At 46.5% G+C, this 23,872-nt stretch overlaps 2 protein-coding genes across 2 annotated transcripts in view; one reads left to right on the top strand and one right to left on the bottom strand.

Moving 5' to 3' along the window:
* Window positions 1-163: 163 nt before the first annotated feature.
* On the top strand, window positions 164-9,161 carry eIF2Bbeta (eukaryotic translation initiation factor 2B subunit beta). Its single transcript, XM_084578525.1, has 4 exons — window positions 164-749; window positions 3,725-3,991; window positions 7,262-7,435; window positions 8,440-9,161. The coding sequence occupies exons 1-4, from the start codon at window positions 543-545 to the stop codon at window positions 8,767-8,769; spliced, it is 978 nt and encodes a 325-aa protein (XP_084434651.1). The 5' UTR covers window positions 164-542; the 3' UTR covers window positions 8,770-9,161.
* A 2,060-nt stretch (window positions 9,162-11,221) lies between these two features.
* The window catches only part of LOC146178755 (serine/threonine-protein kinase ICK), a 45,230-nt gene continuing 32,579 nt past the window's right edge, over window positions 11,222-23,872 (bottom strand). Inside the window, exons 5-6 of the mRNA XM_084579798.1 lie at window positions 21,722-21,829; window positions 11,222-11,360 (exon numbers count right to left, since the gene is read on the bottom strand). Of these exons, the coding sequence (XP_084435924.1) occupies window positions 11,241-11,360; window positions 21,722-21,829 (228 nt within the window). The 3' untranslated portion in view covers window positions 11,222-11,240. The remainder of the gene's footprint in view (window positions 11,361-21,721; window positions 21,830-23,872) is intronic.

Raw genomic sequence — 23,872 nt, forward strand, 5'->3', positions numbered from 1 at the left:
ATCTCTCTAAGCATTTTCGGTGCTTTCGGCTTTAAGGTGGCCAGTAATTACCACTAACAAACAGATCCCTGTTGTAAATTGTGATTAACTAGGCAGCCAGGCAGAGCTGACAATAAATATTACATAAAGCTGATTGTTATCATCTGCAGCTCCAAAGCTTCATAGGCCATGCAGCTCAAAGACCCTTCAGCTGGCTATGTTTTCATGCACAAGCCAGCAAAAGTCAAGCCAAGGCTAGGGCAGTAGTGCGTTAGTTCTCATTTCGGTTAGAAGTTTTTTGCACATATGCAGCTGAAATCACCCAGCTACGCGTTGACTTGTAATCATACTTATTTTTCGTTTGTGTTGTGAGGCACTAGACACAGAGCGCTCACAGGGCGATATCATAGTTCTACTATCATAGGTCGTATTCTGCACCGAAGCGTTTGTTGTCGGTTCGTAGGAGGTGGTGGCGGGGTGGCCGTCTACTGTGCTGTGCTTGCCTCGAGTCGGTGGCGATAACAATCGTCGGAGGTAAACAAGCGTCGTCTGTAGAATCTAGAATGGACGCCGAGGCAGAAGCCCGGCTCACGTTATCGCGGCTGGTGCAGCTAGTCCGCGATGACCAATGGCACCAGGCGCAAGAACTGCTGGACCTTGTGCGGGCACGTGGCAAGAACCTCTCGCCGCTGTCACCCAGTGCCAACGTCGTGCGTCGTGTGCTGCGACTCATCCGCGACGAATATGCCAGCGCCTACTTGGGTCGGCAGGTAAAGAAAAGCTGCGGAACGTCTGGTTGAGGTCTCAACTTGATCTGCGACTTCGTTTTGATCGGACGCTTCTAGTACAGTTTGCAACTGTCACGCGTTCTTCAGTTAGCTCACCTTGAAGCATGGGGTGGAAACGGAAAACGTGCCTGCCAAAATGTACACAACGTTTCCTATCGCCCCTTTCTTTGTCCTCACCCTCTCTCCATCATGTGTAGGCGAACAAATGGGGCCTGCGTTTTTATTATTTTTGACCTTAATAGCAAGCGTCCGTGTGTCTCCTTTTACTTCCCCTTTCCTCTCAAGGCGAGTGGGTAATGGCTGATTTTCTAATATTGCAGTTTAATGAAAAAAAAAAAAAACGCAGGGTTGCGTTGTCATGTGCTCATTTTCTGGCCCGCTGGTCTTTGTGTAATGCTGTTCATTTGATACAGCGTCAAATGTCCTTTATGCAGACTAGTGGAAGTTTGGCAACAAGCCGTTTTCAGGCTATGATTAAATATGCATCAGAATATGTATTTCAGTTAATGTTGAGAATACATTCACAGTGTGGTGCGAGAAAATTTTCCTCAATATTAGCACAATGATTCACACTAAACAACCATCTTGTAAGATATCTCGGAACAGCCCTGTTTTATATTTCTTGTGGTAAGCATAGGAGCAGAGCCGGATTATCCAGGGTTCAAAGAGTTCAAATGAACTGGGCCCTCCATTTTCAGCCCCCCCCCCCCCCCCCCCCCCCCCCCCCCGAGAGCGGGAAAGAACGGGTGATTCGGAGGTTTGGTCCGAAAAATAGTCAAAACATCCTCTTCATGATATCCCGTGTTTAAAATTACAGCTTATGGATTACATTGCCGAATGCTTCAAAAGCTGTTAGTCTCATGGTACGCTTAATCTCTGCCTCATATTTCGCTAGTGAAAGTAAAAAAAAGAAAAGAAAAAGCTTTTTAAATTGAGGTCAGCGCATACCAGCTAGTAAACCAACTGACCTCAGGCTTTACTGCTGTTGAGGTCACATGTGTGTTTGGTTCATTTCAGCTTAAGCCCTGAAAGCTGTGACGAAAGCAATAAATTATTATTTAGAGATTATGACTGCTATAGTTCACAGACGTATCGGCGATTCGCCACTGCTGAGAGTGGAGATGCGATATTCTCAGGTGGGCTAATGTTGACGATCTCATCATGAAACTCTGCCAGCAAAAGGCTCACAAACAAACTTCACTTGGTCAAGAGTGGAAAGAAAAAAAGCAGACATTTTATACAAATACATGTGTCATTTAAATGTTGAATTGCTGTGAAATATTGAAACTTATAGGTGCTTCTTTTGTGCAAGGAGGTATTGCTTCTTCAAAAAAATAGGAGGGCACTTAAGCTTCATCTTGTAAATGCGATAGCATGGCTTAAGTGCTCATCCTATTTTAAAGGAAAGTACATGCACACAAACGAGGAACCACATGGGGAGTAGGCAAATAGGAGCCATTAACGCTACCTGTACCATAATACACTTAGAGGTGGGGCTTAAGCTTCCACCCTATTTTTTCTGAGTGTTGTCTACGGCGGCAGCGGCTTCTCGGTGACACGAGCTTCATGCGCTCCCTCATAAAGTTAAAATTTATTATGTGAATTGAAAGCAGCAAAGGCGCGTGATCCATATAAAAGTTCTTCCTGTTCTAAAGGTATAAATTATGTGCAGAAAGGAAATATACTTTGTAAATGTGGACAATCTGCATAAATATAAAGATATATATCAACCGATTGTTTGAGCTGGTTAAAACTTTCATTTTGTGCCATTCAGTAACGACGTCATTTTCTAGAGGCGCTACCTTTTCGAAAAGACCTTCAGGCATTATGACAGCGCTTTGAGTAACAAACATTATTTACTCTATTTCAAGTCAGCATATCTAACAATGTCTCAGTTTTTGTAAAAATACTGTGTTAGGCGAGGTTAAAATTGTTTTGCAGGATAAATGGACACAACTACTAGATAATTTTAGCCTATTTATGGTAAGAATTTGCGAACAGCTTATGAACAAGACCCATCTCTATTTCCTTTGTGCTCACGGGTGGTCAATTGTCCTGCGCTATCGATTTAGCCAAGAAAATAACCGCTGGAGATAGTTATTTTTCAGGAATGCAAATTCTAATTTTGAGGGGGAATGTTGTGTATCCAGTCATCTCCAAGCACAGCTCGGTCTAGATGCCAGTCTATCCGTGTGCTCTGCGGGAAAGTATATGTTCTGGAGATGTTCATGAACAGTCTGCCGATTCTTCGAGGAAATACGGTCTCTATTCTCTGCAAAAAATTCTAAAACGCGTCAAGTCTGAAACATGACAACCGGGGGCAGGGTGGCGGGAGTGGCGTGGATGTGGGAGAGGTGGGGAGAGGGAGGAGAGACGGATTATAGGGTCCCTCTTATTTTTTTTTGTTTTTTAACCAAGCCCTCGTCAGTGTTGATCCAGCCGTGCGTTGGAGCGTGGTACACACTTTATAATTTCTGACTTTGTGCGGTTGCAAGACAGATACATTTTTGGAAATTACGTTGGAAGCAGCTGCTTTTTTAACAATCACCCTGACAACAGAGAAATGCATGCATCTACACTTTGCCTGACTTTATTGTGGGCGTCAATGTAATTGAGAGCTCTTTTTTCTTGACATTCTACACAGAGTCTACTGACTAGTGTTCCTCTGCATTTATACCATATTACGCTGAAATTAACTTTTCTTATTGCTATAAACAGGTGCTTGTGCTATGATTGAGATAAGAGAGCCATATGGATCTCCACAGCAGTTGCAGAAAGCATTGCCCAAGTTACTTTCACAGTAGCAATTAATGGGGTTGTCATTACAGGCACCACATTGTTTGAACTTTATTGTAAGGCTGCTTAGCTGAAACAGGGTGCCTTGTTAACTGTTGCCTTGTTTTTTAGAGAGCCCAGTCTAAGTCGCGAGTGGATAAACATTGCATTTCTGCCCAAAGGTGGAAGCCGACTGGGACTCTCTGCAAAAGCTGCTGTCTGCACGTGACAACTCGGTCAGCGACTACACGCGACCCCTTCCGGGACTACGGGAGCAGCTTCTCGAGAGCCTTGACGAGCTCGAGCGTGAGCTTCGGCACAGTGCTGAGAACGTGGCTGCCCAGGGACCTGAGCACATCCAGTCCGGAGACCTGCTCCTCACTCAAGGACGGTCCCGCGCAGTGGAGGACTTTCTCAAAAGAGCAGCTCAGAGCCGACGCACATTTCAGGTATCCTAGTGGCAGTACTTCGCAATATGTTTCCTTCTTTCCTCAACGTAAAACTGCATTCCAGGGATTCCATTTAACATCCTGATCTACTCTTGCTTTCATACTCTGCACTAACATTTTTCTGCATCTGCACATTAAAAAATGTATGTCTGCAGTGCTTTCTTGCTGTCACCTCACATGTTATGTGCTCTCTGTAACAGAAGTCCTCGTAAAGTGGTATAGGGATGGGGAGATGACAGACATGTGTAGGTTTGGCTTCTCTCCTGGTGCTCAAGTGGAGCTTTCAGATTTTCTTTGGTGTTAGTGGTGGCTGCAAAAAACCTTTATTGCCCTTACCCTTAGTGTGGGCACTGTCTGGCTGGAAGATCAAATCAGATGAAGCCATAGCTGTTTAGTCAACCCCTCTAAGGCCTGTTGAACCATGCCAGTGCAGCCACTTGCATACTTCAAGTTATTAGTTTTTTGGGGTAGAAAAAAATAGTTACGTGAACCGGCACATGAATCTTGGATTTTTCTGCTGTTTGTCTTCATAGAACAAGTTGAGTTCATGGTTACTGCAGTTCAGCATTCCCCTTATCACTGGCCTGTGCTCATGAGAGTCTAACACCCATGCGGCTAAAAAGGACATTTCCTTTAGTTCCAGAACTTTCCACCTCTTCTTTTCCACTTTAAAGGACTACACAATGGGTTATAAATGCAAAAGTGATAGAAGCCCCATAAGTCCCCCAGAAAGGGATGTCATAGAACCACCAGCCAATAGCCACCCATCACAATCAATCTGTTGAATTGAATTTAAATTGAATTAAATAGGTAGCAGCATAGGGTAAAGGAAGAAAAGACCTTCATTACCTTTGAGATAAAGGCCATAAGAGATAAAAGACATTTGAGAGAAAGGACATCTGAGATACAGTGGGACTTCAATGTTTTTGCATTAACAACCGGCAAGTTTCTTAGGGTTTTTTGTTCAAAAAACTGCAGTTTACCCGTATGGAACCTGTAAATGTCCTGTGCAATTTGCTCCGTTGACTCCATGCGAATCTGGCTTCGTTGCTCAGTTTGAGGCTATTAATGGAAATGTATCACTTTGTTGTTACTGCGCATGATTTTTTAAAAACATGTCATATCCATGTGCAAGAGCAGCTCCTTGTTTGAAATTCCCTGTGTAGTGGTACTCTATATACCTAGTTAGTCAATGGGCATCTCAAGCATAGTCCGCGACCGCTGCTTAAACAAAAATTGCTGGAATACGAGGCAATGCATGATGTAAAAAAGTTAGGGCAACAACTTGAAAAAGGAAAAAAGGAAACACGTGCACTAGAGTATGTATCTTTTTCCTCTCTTCCTTACCTTTTGAATTTGGCGCAGAAATTCTTTGCAGAAATTTCAATGCCAGCTTATGGTGTCCTGAACCCAAAGGCAGTGCACATGTGCTGGTATCTGTGTGTATCTCCGTGCATTTGTATGTTTTCTATCTCTAAGTGTACTACTGTCAGAACTAGAATGCCATCAGTGTAGGCAGCAGAGTGCGAGAGGAATACAGTGTGGATTTCTCGAGTGCCCATATTCACAGCAAGATTTGCACAAATAACCTTTTTAAATACTGCTAACTCCTAACTCCATAAATACTCCTAACAACTTGTCCTGGTCTTCGCGTGGCCCGCAAAACACACTTTAGAAGCCAATCTTACCACCCTACCAGACCGCCCTACACAGGGGGTATGGACACATGGCCCACACCATTGAGAGCTGTTGGCATTCATTGCTGCCACAGGCCTGTATCAATATATTTAAACCCTTATGCCGAAGGGCGAACTTGCGCAATAAAAAAAAAATAAAAAAATACTGCATTTTATGTTTTTCTCTGTTCATGCGTGGTGAGGCAGCAACGCCATAATGACATATGTTTGGCGGAATGCTTTTTATTCCACTGGTCTTCCAGCTTCCTGGTCATTATTAATTTTGTAGTTACAGTGCCTCTCTACGTGTCCATCCTCTTATCCCTCTTTGATGCGAAGCAGTGCTATTCCTCTAGTTACTCGGGGTTTAATTGCTATCAGTACATACGTAACACCTGTGTCCTGAGCTAAGCCTCATCTTCTTTTTATCGTTTAAGCACTGATGAAGCATTATGGCAACATGTTGCATCCTTGACTGTACAAGTGGATACAGCAAAGTAGTTTGATTTGTAGGGTTTGACGTCTCAGAGCAACTCGGGCTATGAGAGATGCTGTAGTGGAGGGCTCCAGAGTGATTTAGACCACCCGGGATTCTTTAACATGCACTGGCATCGCACAGCACACGGACGCCACTCCATTTTGCCTCCTTCAAAGGGCACCGGAAATGAGGAGAAAAGGTGCGATTCAAAACTCCAAGTGGCATGAGATAGTGCAATTCTTCGATTATCAATAGAAACCTACTGGACTGGTCGTGCATGTTTCTCATTTTATATTCATTCATTTTTGGTTTCGTTTTGTGGAGTGAAGCAGTTGAACGCTCTAGCCACCCAACCACTTTGCGAGGCTTATTAATGGATGTGTGTCTATCGTAGAGTGTAATAGGTATAATTGAACCCCAGTTTGTGCAAATATCCAGATGAATTCTCCTAACTTATATACATTCTTCAAGGTCTTCATATGCTGGTGCTTAGTCGCAGAAGTCAGTTTTATCCCATATTTTCAGAATAAAAGTAGTGCAGAGTGCAGTAGTCGGGTTTTAGCCAAAGCCAAAACCTGGTGCAGTGCAGGTGAGGGCATGTTCCAATGAGGGCACATACTATGCACCCACGTGGCACTACGATCTCAGCACAGACTCAGCCAGAGCTTGTTTGTGTGTGCTTATATTTTAATGTGCATTTTTGTGGTCAGTAAGTCATGATGTACAACATCCTTGAAAGCCACAAGGCACTCTGTGTAGTCTGCACGAACTTCAACATTTAAAACACTGGTCAGTCATTTCTTGGCATCTGTTCTCTGCTCAAGGGTTCACCATCATACAGGGCAAGATTTTCACTGCCAAAAATGGGGAAGCTTATCACCCACTGGCCACTTAGTTATTCACAGTAGAATATACAAAGTTCCTGTGCTCCACATTTTCTTCCTGCTTGTGCGCACTTGCGGTAAGTTCTGTGGTGACCAATTATGCTTGCGCTTGCGCATTATAAACAAGTGACAGTGCCAACCCAGTCCCCATTTGCTGGCTGTTGCATCACATTCGGTGCATTGTGCTTCTCTCGCAGAGTGGCATGTTGTTCCATTGGCTCGATTCTAACAGGTTCTGGTGGCGGAAGGAGCGCCCCGCTGTGAAGGCCTGCAGCTGGCCGAATCCTTGGCACGTGTGGGCATTGCGACCACCTTGGTTCCCGACTCGGCCATTTTGGCGTTGATGCCCCGCGTGAGCAAGGTGATCCTTGGGACGGACAGTGTCTTGGCGGACGGAGGCCTTCAGGTGGGTCTCCTCAACCTCTGACCAGTGTTTCTGCGTGCTCTGTTGGATGCTGCCGTCATTGAGTCGACTTGTTGCGGGGCCCTAGCTACCAGTCTTGTGCCATATTCATTTGCGCTTGTAGCGTAGACCGCACTCATAGTCACTCAGCTTCTCACGCAAGAGATTTTTCAGACATCATTTTCCGTGAGGCGTCCTTCCATTTTGCTGAGCAGTACTGTCTAGTGCAGCTCTGTGGTGCGTCTGCCTCTGCGTTTTGCCTTGCTGTCGAGTAAGGTGTTCTGCACATTTCTCTATTATAGAATATTCGTACGCACTGCAATACAAGTGCTAAAGCTGAAACACTTGACACGGCACAACATATGCCCTAGCAGGGCAGCAGGGAATGTGTTGCCCATTGTAGGAAAAAGCTTGCCAATTCAAATGAAGCGTTTTTTAAGGTATGTGGACCAGGCTGAATAACTGCTGCCATACTGTTCTGTTCACAGGACATGAGTCTATAGACCGCTTATCAAAGTACATGCGGAGGTTTGTAATCAGTTTCAACTTTGGAAGTGGATTTAAAGGTCCTGTCTTCTGAGATGAAAATAGCCGTGTCCACACGTCCTTTAGAAACGAAAGGAGTGGCAGGTGTTTCTGACTTGAAAAAAAGGAAAGTGTTGCAGTCTTGTTTTATTCTTCTTTTTTTTTTTCTTTTTTTTTTTCAGGGTTGTAGCAGTAGAAACAGCTCCTCTTTGGTTTTTCTGTTTAGCTTTACCGAACACACACAAGCATTCTTATTGCTTCTATATATTCCACATTTCCTCTGAGCGTTAGCTCTCGTAAGTTGCTAGGTCATAATTGCTACCTCACCATATAAATCAGACAAAAAAAATAAAACGTGTATTCCTCGTTCTCACTCATAACACGGCTTGTGCAGTGTGTGGGTTGGACACATGGGTCTGTTGCCGGAACCCGTCTCAGCATTCTGCGCGGCTAAGATGCCGTGGTTTGTGTGCACTCCACAGGCTCCTTGCGGCAGCCACGCATTGGCCCTCGCCGCACGACACTGCGCAGTGCCGCTGCTAGTGTGTGCACCCGGAGCCACGTTGAGCCCTCAGCTGCCGTGCTCGGAGAGTGCCTTCCAGCATCTGGGCTCTCCCGAGCCCGTCGGACCAGAGCCGCAGTCCAGTGGAGTGGTCCTACTCAACCCGGCCTCCGACTGTGTGCCACCGGACCTTGTTCCTCTGCTGGTGACAAGCGGCGGTGGCCACGCAACGTCCTATGTTTATAGGCTGCTCAGCGAGGTCTACCATCCTGATGACCACGCATTGACCGCATCCTGTGAGGAAGAATAAAAATAGCCAGCGAAAGCATTGAAATAAACAGCAACGTTTTGGGGGGACTTAAAGGAATCATCAGCGGGCTTAAACCTAATTATTGTATATGCACATGGCATGTAACATGTGCCTAACATTATCTTGTACTTGAGAGGTTAAGAAAAGGTATTCACACGCCCAGGCAGCACTGCTGACCCCCGTTCATTGTTTAGACAGTGCTGTGACAATGTACACCTGGATACTGTGGATTTGAAACTGTGCAGGACTCCATTCCAAATTCCAGCATACCGAGACCGCACAGGATTGATTACTCAACAAATAAATAATATAAGCTACTACTCATGAATGCAGAAAGCCTGCAGGTTATCTATGCGGCAGAGAGTGAGGGTAAGTGGTGAGCACAGGACACAGCAGCAAGCAGGAATGCTGAATTGCTTCTTGTGTGAAGGGTGGGGGGGCGGTGGGTTGAATTTTCGAATCCGAGCTAAGGTTTTCAGTAACAGTGGCCCAAAACGCATTTAAATCCTAATTGCTGTGCCCAGCTCCAGTACAGATTTATGGTACCTGCAAATGCAGTGGACTTCTTTGTTTTGCCAATGCCAAGAAATAGATTAGCACAGTTTTAAAGCTGAACATTTGTTTGTACTATGTTTTTCTCTTCCAAATGATTTGTCATGGTAACTTCCTATGACTGCTAAGCAATTTATAATTTTTTTATGTTGTTTTGGTTATGATTTAAACCACCAACAAATGTAAAAAAAAAAATAATGCAGGGCACTCAAGCTTTGGATATGAGGAGATGATGAGATTGCATAGGCTACGACCTGGCATATAAAGTCTGGCTTTAACCAAGTCGTATGAACATGCCTATGTGGCCTAGGGGTAATGTGTCTCAAATGGAATGCAAGAGTCTTGGCGGGCTGAATCTGATCATCACCCTTGCACATGAAAGGAGAGGCATGAGTTGGCAGCTCCTGCCAAAGGTAACTTCAGTAACTTATATACAACCAGTGCGCGGCCATTTCAGCTGCCAGATAACCACATGCCAGCGGCATGCTTGCGGTTTTTCGCTCACATTGACACCAACACCTGATTTTCTGGTGAACAAGGCTTATAATGCTATCGCGTTAAAACTGCAGTACTTGCTAATATATCAGTTTTTGTTATTCCAGCAATCTTGATAGGCTGGCTTAACCATTGTGATGAATTAGAACTGTCTTTTTTGTTTTTCGTGCCTCAGGTGACCTAAGCACATCTTACATGTTGCAGCCATTGTTTGGTTGTGTGTGAAACAGCAGCAAGAAGAGATTCAATTACAAATTGTCATCTAAATGAATATGATGTGGTAATTTATGTAATGTTTCAGGCATCATTACAGAAAAGAAGATGACTGACAATTATGATACACAGTAATGTGAAATTGGAGCCCAGTTTTAGAAGTATTCGAACCATAGGCAATCGCATACACAGCGTGCACTGCTAAAAGTCAACACTGCTTGGGCTACGCATCTGTGGCACCCCTCTGCTCGACTAGTGTCGGCAGCTGTCGCCGCAGAGGGACCATGACAGATTCTGCTGCTCTCCCCCAATTCTCCTTCTTCGATTTCTTCCTCACACTCTCGTCTACACCCAACGTAACCTCGTCGACCACTTTCCTCCTGACGTTCTTGCCATACCTTCCTCTTCCGCTTAATTCCGTCTCCTCAATGGTAGGGTCCCACAACTTCTTTCTCCTCACTGGTTGCTTCTCAGTGGGTTAAACGGTGATTGTTACTGAGAGGTGTGTCTGAACGCAACCTAAAGGTAACATACACTCACTGAAGGCAGGAAATGATTACAGTGAAGGTAATTAAATAGTGTTGCCGATGTCATGCCATCACTTCATGGCTCTGTTCACGGCTGGTTTTGCAGCTGTTAAGAATTAAAAACATCACATAATGCAACCTAAAGGGAAACACCCCCCAGGAAAGATCTTGGTAGCTTATTTTAACACTGCAATTTAAAAAACCTGGAAAAAATTTCACTTAAAGGATTCGAACAGATGTTTTATTTGCTCAGTGCTCAGGTAAGTAGTGTCAGTCCATTGCGCCTCTGAAGCAACAAGTATGGCAGATTTTAAATGCGCTCTTATTTATTTTTACGATATTTACGCTATCTTTCTCCAGGTGATGCTGCTCAGAGGACTCTGCCGTTAAGAGCGGAATCGCGCTCCTCCTCCGCTTTTGTTCTTGCGCCGCCTTCTCTATTGCCGTACTTTCATCCCCGCTGTGCTCCTCGATATGCCGCTCAACTCACGAATAGTAGAACTGCGCTCTGAAATAGAACTTTCTAACATGATTTTGAAGTTTACGTCTCCGGCTGATGCTCATTGGTTGCAGGAAAGGAGTTCATGTACACGGTGACAAAGTTCCTTGGTTCGCTTACAGTGGTAGGGACATGGGCGTCTTATATGTACCATACAGAGACGTACCTGCGCCTTATGGGCCACTCTACCAGCGCGCGCCGAAGTCGTGCATCCTGGCTGAGGGCCGTACTGACAGTGGCTTCTCAGGGAGCGCCCACAGCGGCCGGGCTCCGCCGCGGTGGGGAGCCGCCGCTGCCCCTTGGTCCTGCACGCACGCAAACAGAACAGTGAAGAGAGTACGGGCAAGACCAAGGGTGAGGACCACCGATACGTTCCCCAGCTCCGTTGTCAGCAGAGTATTAGTGTACCGCGATCCGCTACCGGGATCCGCCACAGCGCGTTCCACTGCGCATGCACAGATCCCCGTGACGCCTATAGATGGCGCCACATGCTGGAAGTCGGCGCGTAGACGCCGCGTTGGGACCAATCGATGCATGCGCATCGCCCGTGGGCAGTAGTGGGTCAGTGGCGTATTGCGGCTAACGGTATACTAAATCCCTAGTGTTTTAAATCTCTCTAGTGTTTCAGAAGACCAACTGCGTCATAGAAAAAGGCTGCTCGTTTTTCTTTCTTTACCGGTGGGTGAAAAGACTGGTACAAAACTGGTTGTCCACCCGCTAAAATGAGTTAACACGAAATGATTTTGCCTCATCTAGCATGAAATTTAGCTGCTTACCCCCATTGAAAACATGTGACGCAATGCTAGCGTAATTCGACGTCCAATGGTTGGCGAGAAAACCGCGTCTGCCGGGGCGATCGGCCCCCAACGCCTCGAGCGCTAAAAATTCGCGAGGCTTACGGCAAGAAAATACGCGATGGATACGCAAGCGCATGTAGTAGTACGTTCACGTCTTGTACACGTTTCCTGATGTCAGCGCAACGTTTGTAATTTATTTTGTTTCCTCTGGTAGAATTTGGATACGCCACTGCTCTTAACTGAGCGTAAATATTTAGAACTTGCATGTAATGGTCTTAATAATAACGATATGGCACCGATAGCAAGTAATTTTGTACCTATATATAGTATGGGCGTCCTGCAGGTTTTCTACGCGAAGCCTGAAATTGCGGAGGTAGTTCCGTGCCCTGAAGAATAGGACAGTGAAAGCTCGATGTTGATTCGAACGTCGATAATTCGAATTTCAGATAATCCTAACTGCACTAGTTGGTCCAGCTAAGCTCCATTGAGGTCTATACAAAAAAGAAGAAACCCGTTAATTCGAACGCGGGTTTGGTTTCGCTACGTATAATGAACTACATGCAGCTGCTTCTGGCACACCTAGTGCTTAGCATATGGCCAAGAAAAGGTCCCACGATAGGGAGGCATATTTACCAGGCTGCGCAGGTCCAAAATGTAGACAGAAGATAAAACCAGCTAAAACCATGAAAGCGTGGTTAAAGCACTTAAAGCCTAACTGGCGGTAGCCGGTGTCGCCAAAGGGTTAACGGGACTGGCGGCCGCGGTTGCTTGCTCTCTGTTCTGTGCGACTTCGAGACTTGAAACTAAATACTTGTTATAATTCGACCCCCGTGAATTCGGAAATACGGATAAGTATTTTTGTCGCCCGACGACCATGAAGGGCTATGGCTATCTATGGCATCGGACAGGTGCTTGATCGGGTCTCGCACCAATTAGGCCGCATCCGGGTACGATTGCACGGCACTGCAGCGATCACCAAAATAACACTCCTCAAACCTGAACTACATGTTGCGCAGTGGACCGCGCACCTCTGACTGGCGTGCAAATGCAAGCGTGATGAAACACAAACCACCTCATATCTGCTCATCTCTGAGAAATGGCAAACTACGTATAGTTTCGGTTTCGCTTTTATGAGTTATGGAGTCGGTCGCAGTTGCGCGTCATTTAGTGGATTCTTTACGCATTCCTATCATGGTCCTTTTCCTGCTCTCAAAATGTGCGCTCGTCATGTACTGTTCAACGCGTCGTGCGGTGAAGCCTCACCACGCAGGCTGCTTGTGAAGTACTGCCGCTACTTTGTCGCACCGTGGAGGATGCCGGGGAGGGGCTTACCATTTTCGAGCACTTCTGCTTTGACGCTCCTGACAGCATGCACGCAATAAACCATTGATTGCAATGCAAAAGCAGCCGACCATTGCCCAATTTTCTGCCAAATACCGTATTTACTCGGGTAATGAACTTCCTTTTTTTTTTTTTTTCAACAAAAATGAACGTCAACTTGAGGAGGGTTTATCACGCTGAATAAACGAGAGTATTTTTTTATCGAGTAGCTAAAGTAGTTAAATTCAAAACGATGTCGATGATGAGTGATGTGGATTGCATAGGGCATATCGGCCGATGAGCACCGAGCTCCTTCGGCCTCTGGTCCGGCGACACGTGGGTTGGTGCAGAACTCTCGAATAAGGCGGTTTATTCCGTGTAGATCAGAATACAAGGCAGTTACAGAGAAGGTAGACTAGAAACGGCTGAGACCCGGCGCGTTCTCCGTTTTCGCGCCAAAAACCTCCACTTAAATAAGTTTTCCCGGTATTTTGGGGAACATCGTACACATTAAAAGTTACTACACATCAATCAGGGTTCAGCTTCTTATGGCCAATCCGAGGATTTTAGAGCTACTTAAATGGGCCAGTGAGGTGCTCGGTCTAATGAAGCTGCTTTTGCTTTCCCGTACCACGCGTTTCCTCGAAACCGCTCCGCTGTACCCATCTTAGCATCCTCTTTAAGGAAAAGTACACATGCCCTGATTCCCCCGTGTACATTCCCCTTGCCTCATAACTTAACGAGATCGGAGGAGGTTTCCCTTAGAAGGATAAGATCTGGGGCGGCCCTTACCCCGTCGGTAACATGCCGATGGGAATCTCAAGCAGACATCGGACCAACCACATGCCCGAAGTGTTCCACACCAGCTGAAGCAGTGTATGTTCGCCACCTGCTTTGGACTTGTGCAGGGACAAGGACACAGATTCTGTGGGAAGTGGGACTAACCACAACAAGACTTCTCTAAATGGCTCACCGACAACGATAAGAGCGGGAGCCTGCTCCGGTCCCTTACCGAAAATAATTTGCATGAGTTTCGATAATATGCCTTATGGCAAGCTTGTGTAAAAAAGAAAAGAAAAGAAAAGAAAAAAGTCTTAACACGTGGGCACAGCCCCGCGAACCGACACGAAAAAGCATTCAATGAAAAAAGAAAATACCGGGTGGTTTATGTTTAGTTAACCCTGAAGGGAAGCGAAAGCTCCGAGCGGTCCTCAAGCTGTAGGCTCCTAACCTAACACGGGTCGTACGTCCCTTCACCCGTCGACCACCAACGAAATCATACGGTAAGCCACAATAATAGCGCTGGCTTTTAGAATCGTTTGCTTCAAAAGGCGTTCGCGACTATCACGCGTGCGCCACTGGACGGCATATGTCTCAACTGCGGCATTATAAAGCGAACGTTCTAAAGACCAGGCTTGCGCTACCGGGTAAGCCGAGCAAGAAGGGATCAGAAAACTTGTGTGTCAGAAGTTCATCTTAACAAAAATGTACTTGAGTGAACATGCGAGGTGTGTCCATATATGTGTTCTACACGAAAACTTACATATTAATTATTAGTCTTACTTTCGGAGAGAGAATAATTTATTGCTCTATTCACTAGTAGACGCGATTGACAGCATGGAAGCAGCTCTTGTTATCGTACTTGAAAGTGACTTTCATCATATAGTTTTCCTACTTTTCATTTCCACCTTTCTCATTGGCATTCTAGAGCGGCTGCTGTTTTTTTAATTGTTTTTTTCTGTTTTTTGCTTTCAATCCTGCTAAGAATACTTTGGAGGTAACTAGCAGTGTAGCCGTATGCCTCTCTATTTCTCTCCATCTGCAGCATAGCTGTTAACATACTGCTCAGGTAGGCACATATCAAACGCCTTTCACTAGGCAAGACTGGCCATATCTGCATGCAGGGTTGTGAGGTCACCTGGAGTCTAGATGCGGCTCCACGCGCGATGAGATGGTCAGGTCTCCGCTCCAAACCGGGAAGAAATCGTTCGAATAAAGCGTACCCTTGCAAGATAGCTTTTCTGCTGTTCGCAGTGATGGTGCGGAGAAGCTATCTTGTAAGGGTGCGCTTTCTTGCGTATCAGCAGGCGCGCGCACACACACACGCACGCAGGCAAACACACGCACGCACGCAGGCACACACACACACACACACACACACACACACACACACACACACACACACACACACACACACACACACACACACACACACACACACACACACACACACACACACACACACACACACACACACACACACACACACACACACACACACACACACACACATGCTTTTGGAGCATCCGCTGCGAATGTTCATATTGAAACGCTCTTGAATCCTATGAGTAATAGCCAATATGGTTTCACATTGTTCATCTTATCCAAAAGCCCATCTTAACAGAGATTATGGCTAATGGAAGTCTACTGCGGTTTCATATATCGATAAATCGGCATGACAATGGCTATATATACTAACACCTGTGACCTAGAAGCAAGAATGCTTTGCACCCACGCTGACGACGTGCCGCCCGCCGGAGTGCTGCCAATTAACGTATTACTCACTGGGTGAGGCTTTGCCTAATCTAGCCACATCGATGCAGACCTAGCATCGAGAAGATCTTTAAAGGGCCCCTGTCCAGGGTCCATTTTAAGCAAAGGAGCTCAATGCTTCGATCAGGTACCGGAGATAGTCTGTAGAAAATGCTACAGTGATACGCGCGCCGCAAAGCAGCAAAAATAAAAATTAAAACTTTCTCATCCTCACATTTGGGAAACCAGCTTCCCCGCTCTACGCTGGCCCGTCGGGCCGCGTGGATGACGTCAGAGTAGCACGACATCTATTGGTCCGGCTCGCTGACTGACGGGTGAAGGATGGCCGTACACGACTAACTGTGTGCGTCGCTCGCTACGCATTTTTCCCTCGCCACGGCCGGACTGAATGAAATGAATGCAGCGGCGCACGCTCCCTCGCCCGTTTCATTTTCGCGCCCGCAGAGTACTACGCGAAGGAGGAAGGGGAATTTGTCTTGCGGAGGCGAGACGACCAGGCAGGAGAGTGAAAAACATTTGCGAGGGATCGGGAGGAGAGAAACACGACAGAATTGGGGGATTGAGGTGGCTGTAACTGCGTTATTAATTGCTCTTTCCAAAAACATTTTTCGGCCTTGCGTTCTGGGGGCGAAGCCTAATAGTCAGCAGGGAAGAAAATAGAGAGTTTTAGCATACCGTGATCCGCGATCCGCTACCGTGATCCACCACTGCACGTTCCACTGCGTATGCACAGATCCCTTGACGCCGATAGATGGCACCACATACTGGATGTCGGCACACAGACCTACCGCATCGGGACCAATCAGCTTGAGCGCCCTGCCCAAGCGCGGTAGAGAGTCACGGTGGCGGATCGCGGATCACGGTAAGCTAAATCTCTCTAATATTTTCGACCGGAGGGGCCGGTACTCTATAATCGCATCAGAATCAACGCACAGTTCACGCCATCGGCAGGAAGCGAGTGGAGTAAACGACGAAGAATTCAAGACAAGGACGCCTTTTCAAAATGCATTTTAGTTAGATTGGCTTTATTGCATGATGGATGTGGTGTGCAGAAGTATGAAGACTGCGCTGAATTACACACCAGGTATAACTCATCACGCGATGTCACATAGTTTGCTCTGCCAACAGTTGGCGAAGACTGCGCAGCCGAGCCGTCTTCGCTCGAACAGTGGCCGAAAAGCGTCCTAAGCAGAAAAGCCCTTTAATAGGGCGTGATGTGCCTTTTTATATATCGAATGTTCCGCTGCATGCTCGTTCGATAAAGGCGAATAAGAGCGCTGTACTTTTGCGCGAAGTTTTCACGGGATTTTCTGACTGCCCGAAGCAATATTTCAATATACCTAGGCTCTATCCCGTATGTGCGGAATAAGGTGAGGAAAAAAGAGAAGCAACAGTGAGTGGAGTGAGTGAGTGAAATGAAGTGACTGGATAAGTGCAATGAGTGAGAGTGCGAGCCACCAAATACCTTTTTAACCGGAAAGTCATGACAGTCGCATTAATGTTTTTTTTTAATCAATTCTACATATATGGTTATTTGGGTACATCGATAATGCTCAGGAGCAAAATACATTACATTTAAAAATTTCCCCCACTACTCGATTCACACTTCATAAGTCTGCGTATCAAAACGAACTCTATCATCTTGAACTGATTGACGGTAAAGCCTAACCTCTGAGATCCGCGCAAAAAAAAAAAAATGGCTTGGGCGCATCGCACCTATAGTTTAGTACCGAAATCAGTCGGTGATGACGACACATGCACTCTTATTTTTTTTTTGCAGCCTTTAAAAGCTCCGATTTTTAACTACAATGGGTCTTTGTAGTTAGAATCAGGTAGCTTTGAGTCTGTCCAACTTCGAATTGTCCGCGGTGTGTTTTTAAATAAGAAATTTGCTGACCTTTTGAGAGCCAGTCCGAAAATAGTTATAACATTTTAAGTTTACTATTGCATAACTGAATTCCCTAATGTCATCTATCCACGATAAACAGAAACGGCATTTCAAAATACGACTAGAAGCACTTCAAGCAACATAAACCGAGCAAGTGGAACCGGAAGTAGGTTTCGACCAACCTATAATGTGACGATATACCAACTTGCGACGCCACAGATACGACCACAAAACCTGGTGTGTGCGCCTTGATCAGCTAAACGGGCGACGAGAATCCGCCTTTTTCACAAGATGTGGCGCCCTCTGGGGGTTGGTTGAAAATTCGTCTGTTACTGATTAAAAGCGCCCTTGGGGAACGCAGCCGTCTGCGAAGTGGCGATGTGATTATTTGACAGCTACCGCCATCTGTCGTAAACGCCTGTAACGAGCGTTAACTGCGCATGGCCTCCACGATCAGCTCCAGCTGCGCCGATCACGGAGGCCAAGAACTGCGCATGCGCAGAGCGGCCTCGTGAAAAAGGCAGATTGACAGCTGCGGTCACTTTGTCTGACATGATCAAAAGCTGACCCGGAATTTTGTCCTTCAGCAAACGCAGATATATAAGGATATAAGTGACAACAGAACACACCGTGAAAACGTCAGTAAAATCCAAGGAGGTTAAAAAAGCGCTAGAATTGTCATTTTACATAACACCTGCCTTAAGATTCGAACATTGTCTATTTGCTCATTCAAAAAAAAATATAATCATTTGTTTAACGTTAGTCTTGTTTATCAGTTTTAATTAATTCTTATTACGTTCATGTAACCAGTTCTCACCGCAACTTGAGTTCTCCGTGTGATCCAGAACCGAAGCATAACAATGTTACTTTTTTTTTCGGTGAAACGCAGTGTCCCTAAATGTGCCCTTTTCCAACGTTTCTGCGATGTTGAGAATCAAATTCGTAGTAACCTTTCCTAATATTAATTGAATTCTTAAACAACACAAATGCAGCAATCTAGAAATGGCCGCGTTCATATGCAACAGAACTGTAGAGATGGTCTTTGTAATTATTTGAGTCAAATGTAAAATCTCTGCATGTGCCCTATAATTCACAAATATTTTAGCTCTTTTAAATGCAAATGTTGAAAACTTTACTCGTTCGCTGCTACGACTTTCAGCTCCCGTGATTAGATTTGAACTTTGCGCTACAACATCGTCATATATTGCTGGATAAATTGTAGGTCTTGGTTACCATTAAGTAGTTAACTGTAATTAAGAATTGACCTTTATGCTTCAGTGTTAACATGTATCAATGAAAAGGTCTCGATGGGTAGAATCCAAAATCAAGCGCTACACCACGCAAAAACCATGTAATACCGAGCTAACGCTGTCTAATCGATTCAACCATGGTTAAGCCGTTGCCAGTTAAAAAAAAAAATGCTCCTGATGATCATGACGTAGTGGTGCTAGCCGCTTTACATCGGGTGGACACACGATGCCATGTCCTCACCTAACGAGAGACAGAAAGTGTCCGCACAGATTGTGTATCCCTGCGTCCACAGATTGATAAACTCTATAGCGAGCTAATCGATGACGGTACTAATTGGTATATATATGTACTGACTTAGTAACTGCCTATGGCCAATTCAGTAATAATTTCTAAATTTAGGCGGGTCACCTTAAATATTTAGTCCACTGAACCATCAAAATTTGACATCATCCAAATTTGACCAAAATTGGTGCTAATCCTGATTTGACTACGGCCAACTAGTGATGACTTCAAAACCATCTGGGTCACCCTCAAAATTTACGCTGTTTTACCCACCATGAGCCACCAACTTGCCACTTCTAATTAAACAACTAGGACGTGCATGCGCCTATGACATGCGCAATCTGAGAGATTTTCTTGCAAAACTGCTAACTGAAAAATATACTGACTTCCAACTGACCTAGTGCTTGAAATGTACTTGTAACGTTTTGTAGTTATGAATCAGACATAAAAATAATGTATAGTTGTCTGTATAAAAACAATATTATTTATTCATATTTAACAGGACATTTAGAAGTTAGCAGTTGAAGAGTGTTTGAAATATTGAACTATGTCCCCTCTAAGAAAAAAAAAAAAAAGCTGCTGATGCCCTTCCGCCATTGGAGTCAGAGTTTCACGAAGGCGCGGTTAACCAGATTAAACCCTGGTGAACACAACGTTAATCTGCCACAACGTGAAACATCGCTATAGTAGGTTTCAGGGAGAATATCCACGACGTCGTGAGAATCGATCAATGCCAGCTGCTGCAGGGGTTCCTTTGAGAGGCTAAATCTGTTCTTAAAGCAAAATATTTACTAGCCTGATTACGCGAAAATCTGGTCGCTAGCGTGTGGACGTGATGATACCTAAAAAGACTTCAGGTGTTCACAGAAACAAGTTTGACAGATACGGCGCCTTTCCCTTCCTGTGAACCATGCAGTTATTAAGACTAAAGGCTTTCTAGGCTCTAGGTGAAAATCTCGCGTCGGCGACATTTGCCCGCCGGATGCCTCAGCGGGATTCTGCGAGTGACATTATTGCGCCTTTCCTTTCCTGTAAACCATTATTACTTGTTAGTTGGGCGCGAATGCAAAAAATTTGGAGGACGCTTAAGCTTCGCCTTCAAGAGTGGAACGCGATAGCGTTATTGCACCTCGTTCGCACCGCCCACTCATTCGCTCGGTATGCTCTTGAGTCACACAAAGACATAGTTTTCATACTCTTCACTTCTAAGTGCACTCGGTGTCTCGGAGGGAGAAAGCCGGGCAGCGACGCGCCATGAAGGCGGACGCGATCATGGGACTGACTCCTTGATGGGATCGTCCTCTATCTCGCTTGGGAGCACCACGCAGAAGCATGATTCCTCGGAAGCAGCTCGGCACACATCGCAGGGGACGCTTTCCCAGCAGAAGCGCTACGGCGCAGCGATCACGTCAGACGCGTCCGGCATCAGACGCTGCACCTAGCAATCGCGCTGTGGGCGGAAAGAGGAGCCGCGTCGCCTAAACACCACTGTTCGAGTGACGCACGCTGGATGTTGGAAGGGGAGAGAGCGAGAAAACTTATTAAACGCAAGGGTATTAGGGCATCCTCGCACCAGTACCCGCGCGGCCCGAAGGGGAGAAGCGGGTGAGCGAAGATAGTGATCTAAAGAAAGGAAAGACGCTTGATTCTACAACCCGTGAGGGTGCACGGCGAAACGTCAGGGGCGAGTGGCGCGCCAGCGCCGCACATTGCGAGGAGGGGTTCTTCTGTGTTTGCCGCAACATGGCTCTGCATGTGCCCAGAGCGCAGAAGAAATGTAGCGGAAACGTACTTCGCTACTCGTGTAACTGCGACTTCTGTAACATGCTTATAATTACCGATATGCACCGCAGTATAACGTTCTACGGCACGTTTCTAAGGCAACACCGAATTCACTAGAAGCGCTTTTGTACCGCTTTCAAGCATCGAACTCGTGGCTGAGTGGTAGCGTCTCCGTCTCACACTCCGGAGACCCTGGTTCGATTCCCACCCAGCCCATCTTGGAAGTTGCCTTTTATTTATGAAGTGCATGCCGGGATTTATCGCTCACAGCCAACGCCGCCGACGACACCGGCTTTTCTGCGACACGGGCTCCTTAACGCTACCGCGTTAATAAACTCCGTCCCGTTACGAGAGATCATTTCGTGCATATATGACAGGGCCCCGCCGGGGTGGTGGTGCAGTGGTAAAACGCCCGACTACTGTCCGGAGTGCCCGGGTCCGAACCCGACCTCGGCGGCTGCGTTTCGATGGAGGCGAAAACGAAGAGGCGTCCGCGTGCTGTGCGATGTCAGTGCACGTCAAAGATCCCCAGGTGGTCGAAATTACTCCGTAGTCCTCCACTACGGCTCCTCCTTCCCTCTTTCCACTTAAACTCCCACCATCCTCCCTACCTTTACGGCGTGGTTCAGGTGTCCACAGAAACAAGTGTGACATATATTGCGCCTTCCCTTCCTGTGAACCAACAATTACTATTTTATTATATATGACAGGGGGTGCGGTCAGTATACGTACACGCGGCTCGACTCCAGGCGCGTACGTGGCATTCGTGTATTATGCAATGCAGTAGACTTACGTGCGCCGGGTGGGACCTGCGCGAGGTGACGCTCGGCTGGCGGCTGTGTGGTGAAGGGTACTGCGAGTGCGTTGAAGGCGTGCCCGTCAGGTACGGGTAACGCAGCGCCTGTTGAGGAACAAAAGAAGGAAGCAACATAGAGTCACACGTCCAGTGATCTATAGGGGAGACCAACGTTAGGGGAGACAACCTGGGCCAGGGGGCGCTGCGCCGCTGTGTGCGTCAGCGCCCTCCATGGAGACCTCGGCAAAACTTCCGCGCTGCATTCCAGCGCGTGTTCACGCACGCGCGAGCGGTTGTTTCTCTCCCTCTCCGGCCGCGATCTGGCCGCCGTCGCTTTCCAGCAAAGGGGGCAAAAAAATAAAATAATAACGCGAATGAAAAAATGACGGCGCGCTTTTTGTGTGGTAAACGGTAACGGGGTGGTTGTCGGCCTCGCTTTTTTAAAGCCAATCGTTGTATTCTCATATGCGATCCTGCTTTCGGAGCTCAAACACAGTGCACTCGCCGAGCAGATGACAGAACTGGATTGCAGAGGGTGGCTGTAGAACTACGAAGACAAAGGGTCTCCCTGTAAAACTGTCCCCCCTGCTGCGAAACGCGGGCCCCTGCGATCCAGCACCGCACCGTCCATCTGGCGAAAGAGGCCGCAACAGGCTCCTGCCAGCCTCTAATCTGCGGGCGCACGACTCCCCGTCTTCCCTGGCACGCGTGCCGGGGGCGGGGAAGAGGACGCCCATTTCCGATGGAATTAAAAGTTGTGCAACCAACCAACTACTCACCACTTACACGGACATACTCCAGCACTACCGACTCCAAAGATGCACATATCCTCCCGCACACCGCGATCTAACAAGACGCGAGGCCGTCCAATGGCGCAAATCACGAACTGGAAGCTTCCCTCAGCCCCTCTTATACAGCAGGATTTTTCCGGAACAGATAGCCCCCATGTGTAAACACTGCTCAACTCCGGCCACTCTCATACACATGGCGCGGACGTGTACACACTACAACACAGACAACTCAAACACGTACTTCCGAGCCAGCAGACCAATGCTGGCTTATCCAACGCGCGGTGAAGGCCGCGACATCCCAAGGGATCCCCGCCGACCTCCTCTAAGCCAGCGCAACCGGCCCTTTGACAGGTTCCCTGTTTTTGGGCGCAATAAAAGAGTTAACCACCATCACCTCTATGCGGATGACATTACCTTATGGACTGCAGAGGGCAGTGATGGCCAAATTGAGGAGAGACTCCAGCGTGCCATTGATATCGTAGTAAATTATGTAGACCACAGGGGCTGCGCTGCTCTCCGGCTAAGTCTGAATTTATCATATTCCGCAAAACCAGATTGCTTGCGGAACCATCACCGGTCATCGTACTCAATATTGGCGCAGTCCCAATTCCTCGTGTACCCAAAATTAAAATCATGGGTCTAACCTTAAAAGAAAACGGTTTCAATGGGGATGTAATTAAAATGCTTCTATTAACCTCGCAGCAAATTATGAGACTCATCCGCCGCATCAGTAACCGCCACTGCGGTTTGAGGGAAGAGAATATTCTCCGCTTGTACAAGCCTTTGTGATCAGTCGCATAGCCTATATATGCCATCACTTACATCTAAAGTCAGCTCAAAAAGAGAAAGTGCAGGCCGTAACAAGAAAATGCGTCAAACAAGCTGTTAGGCTTCCAATTCACACAGCAACAGAGATAGTCTTAGGTCTCGGTGTTCATAACACTCTAAGTGAGATTATTAAAGCGGTCACCATCTCGCAATACGAACGGCTATCGGGCACTTTAACAGGCAGATACATTCTGTCCACACTAGGCATAAATTAAACTACAAGGCGAACTCACAACTCACCTTCGCAAACATATACGAGAGCTCTTGGTCATCACACCGATACCTCGGAAGATGCACCCCTCGGAAGATGCACCCAGATTTCCACGCTGAACGTCGTGCAGAGAGAGCCAAATCTTTGGCCAAACGTTCTCTTAATGACGCATCTGTAGTGTATGTCGATGCACCAGATTCCTCGTCTAGAAAGATGGTAGCTCTGTTTACCACCGAACAGGGTAAAGTCATAACTAGGGGCACTATATACGTACTCAACACACACATGTTGGAGAAGAAGCAGCCATATTGCTCTAGC

This window comes from Amblyomma maculatum, chromosome 9 (genome assembly GCF_055883805.1).
Source record: "Amblyomma maculatum isolate TAMU_Amacu chromosome 9, ASM5588380v1, whole genome shotgun sequence".
Classification (NCBI taxonomy): domain Eukaryota; kingdom Metazoa; phylum Arthropoda; class Arachnida; order Ixodida; family Ixodidae; genus Amblyomma; species Amblyomma maculatum.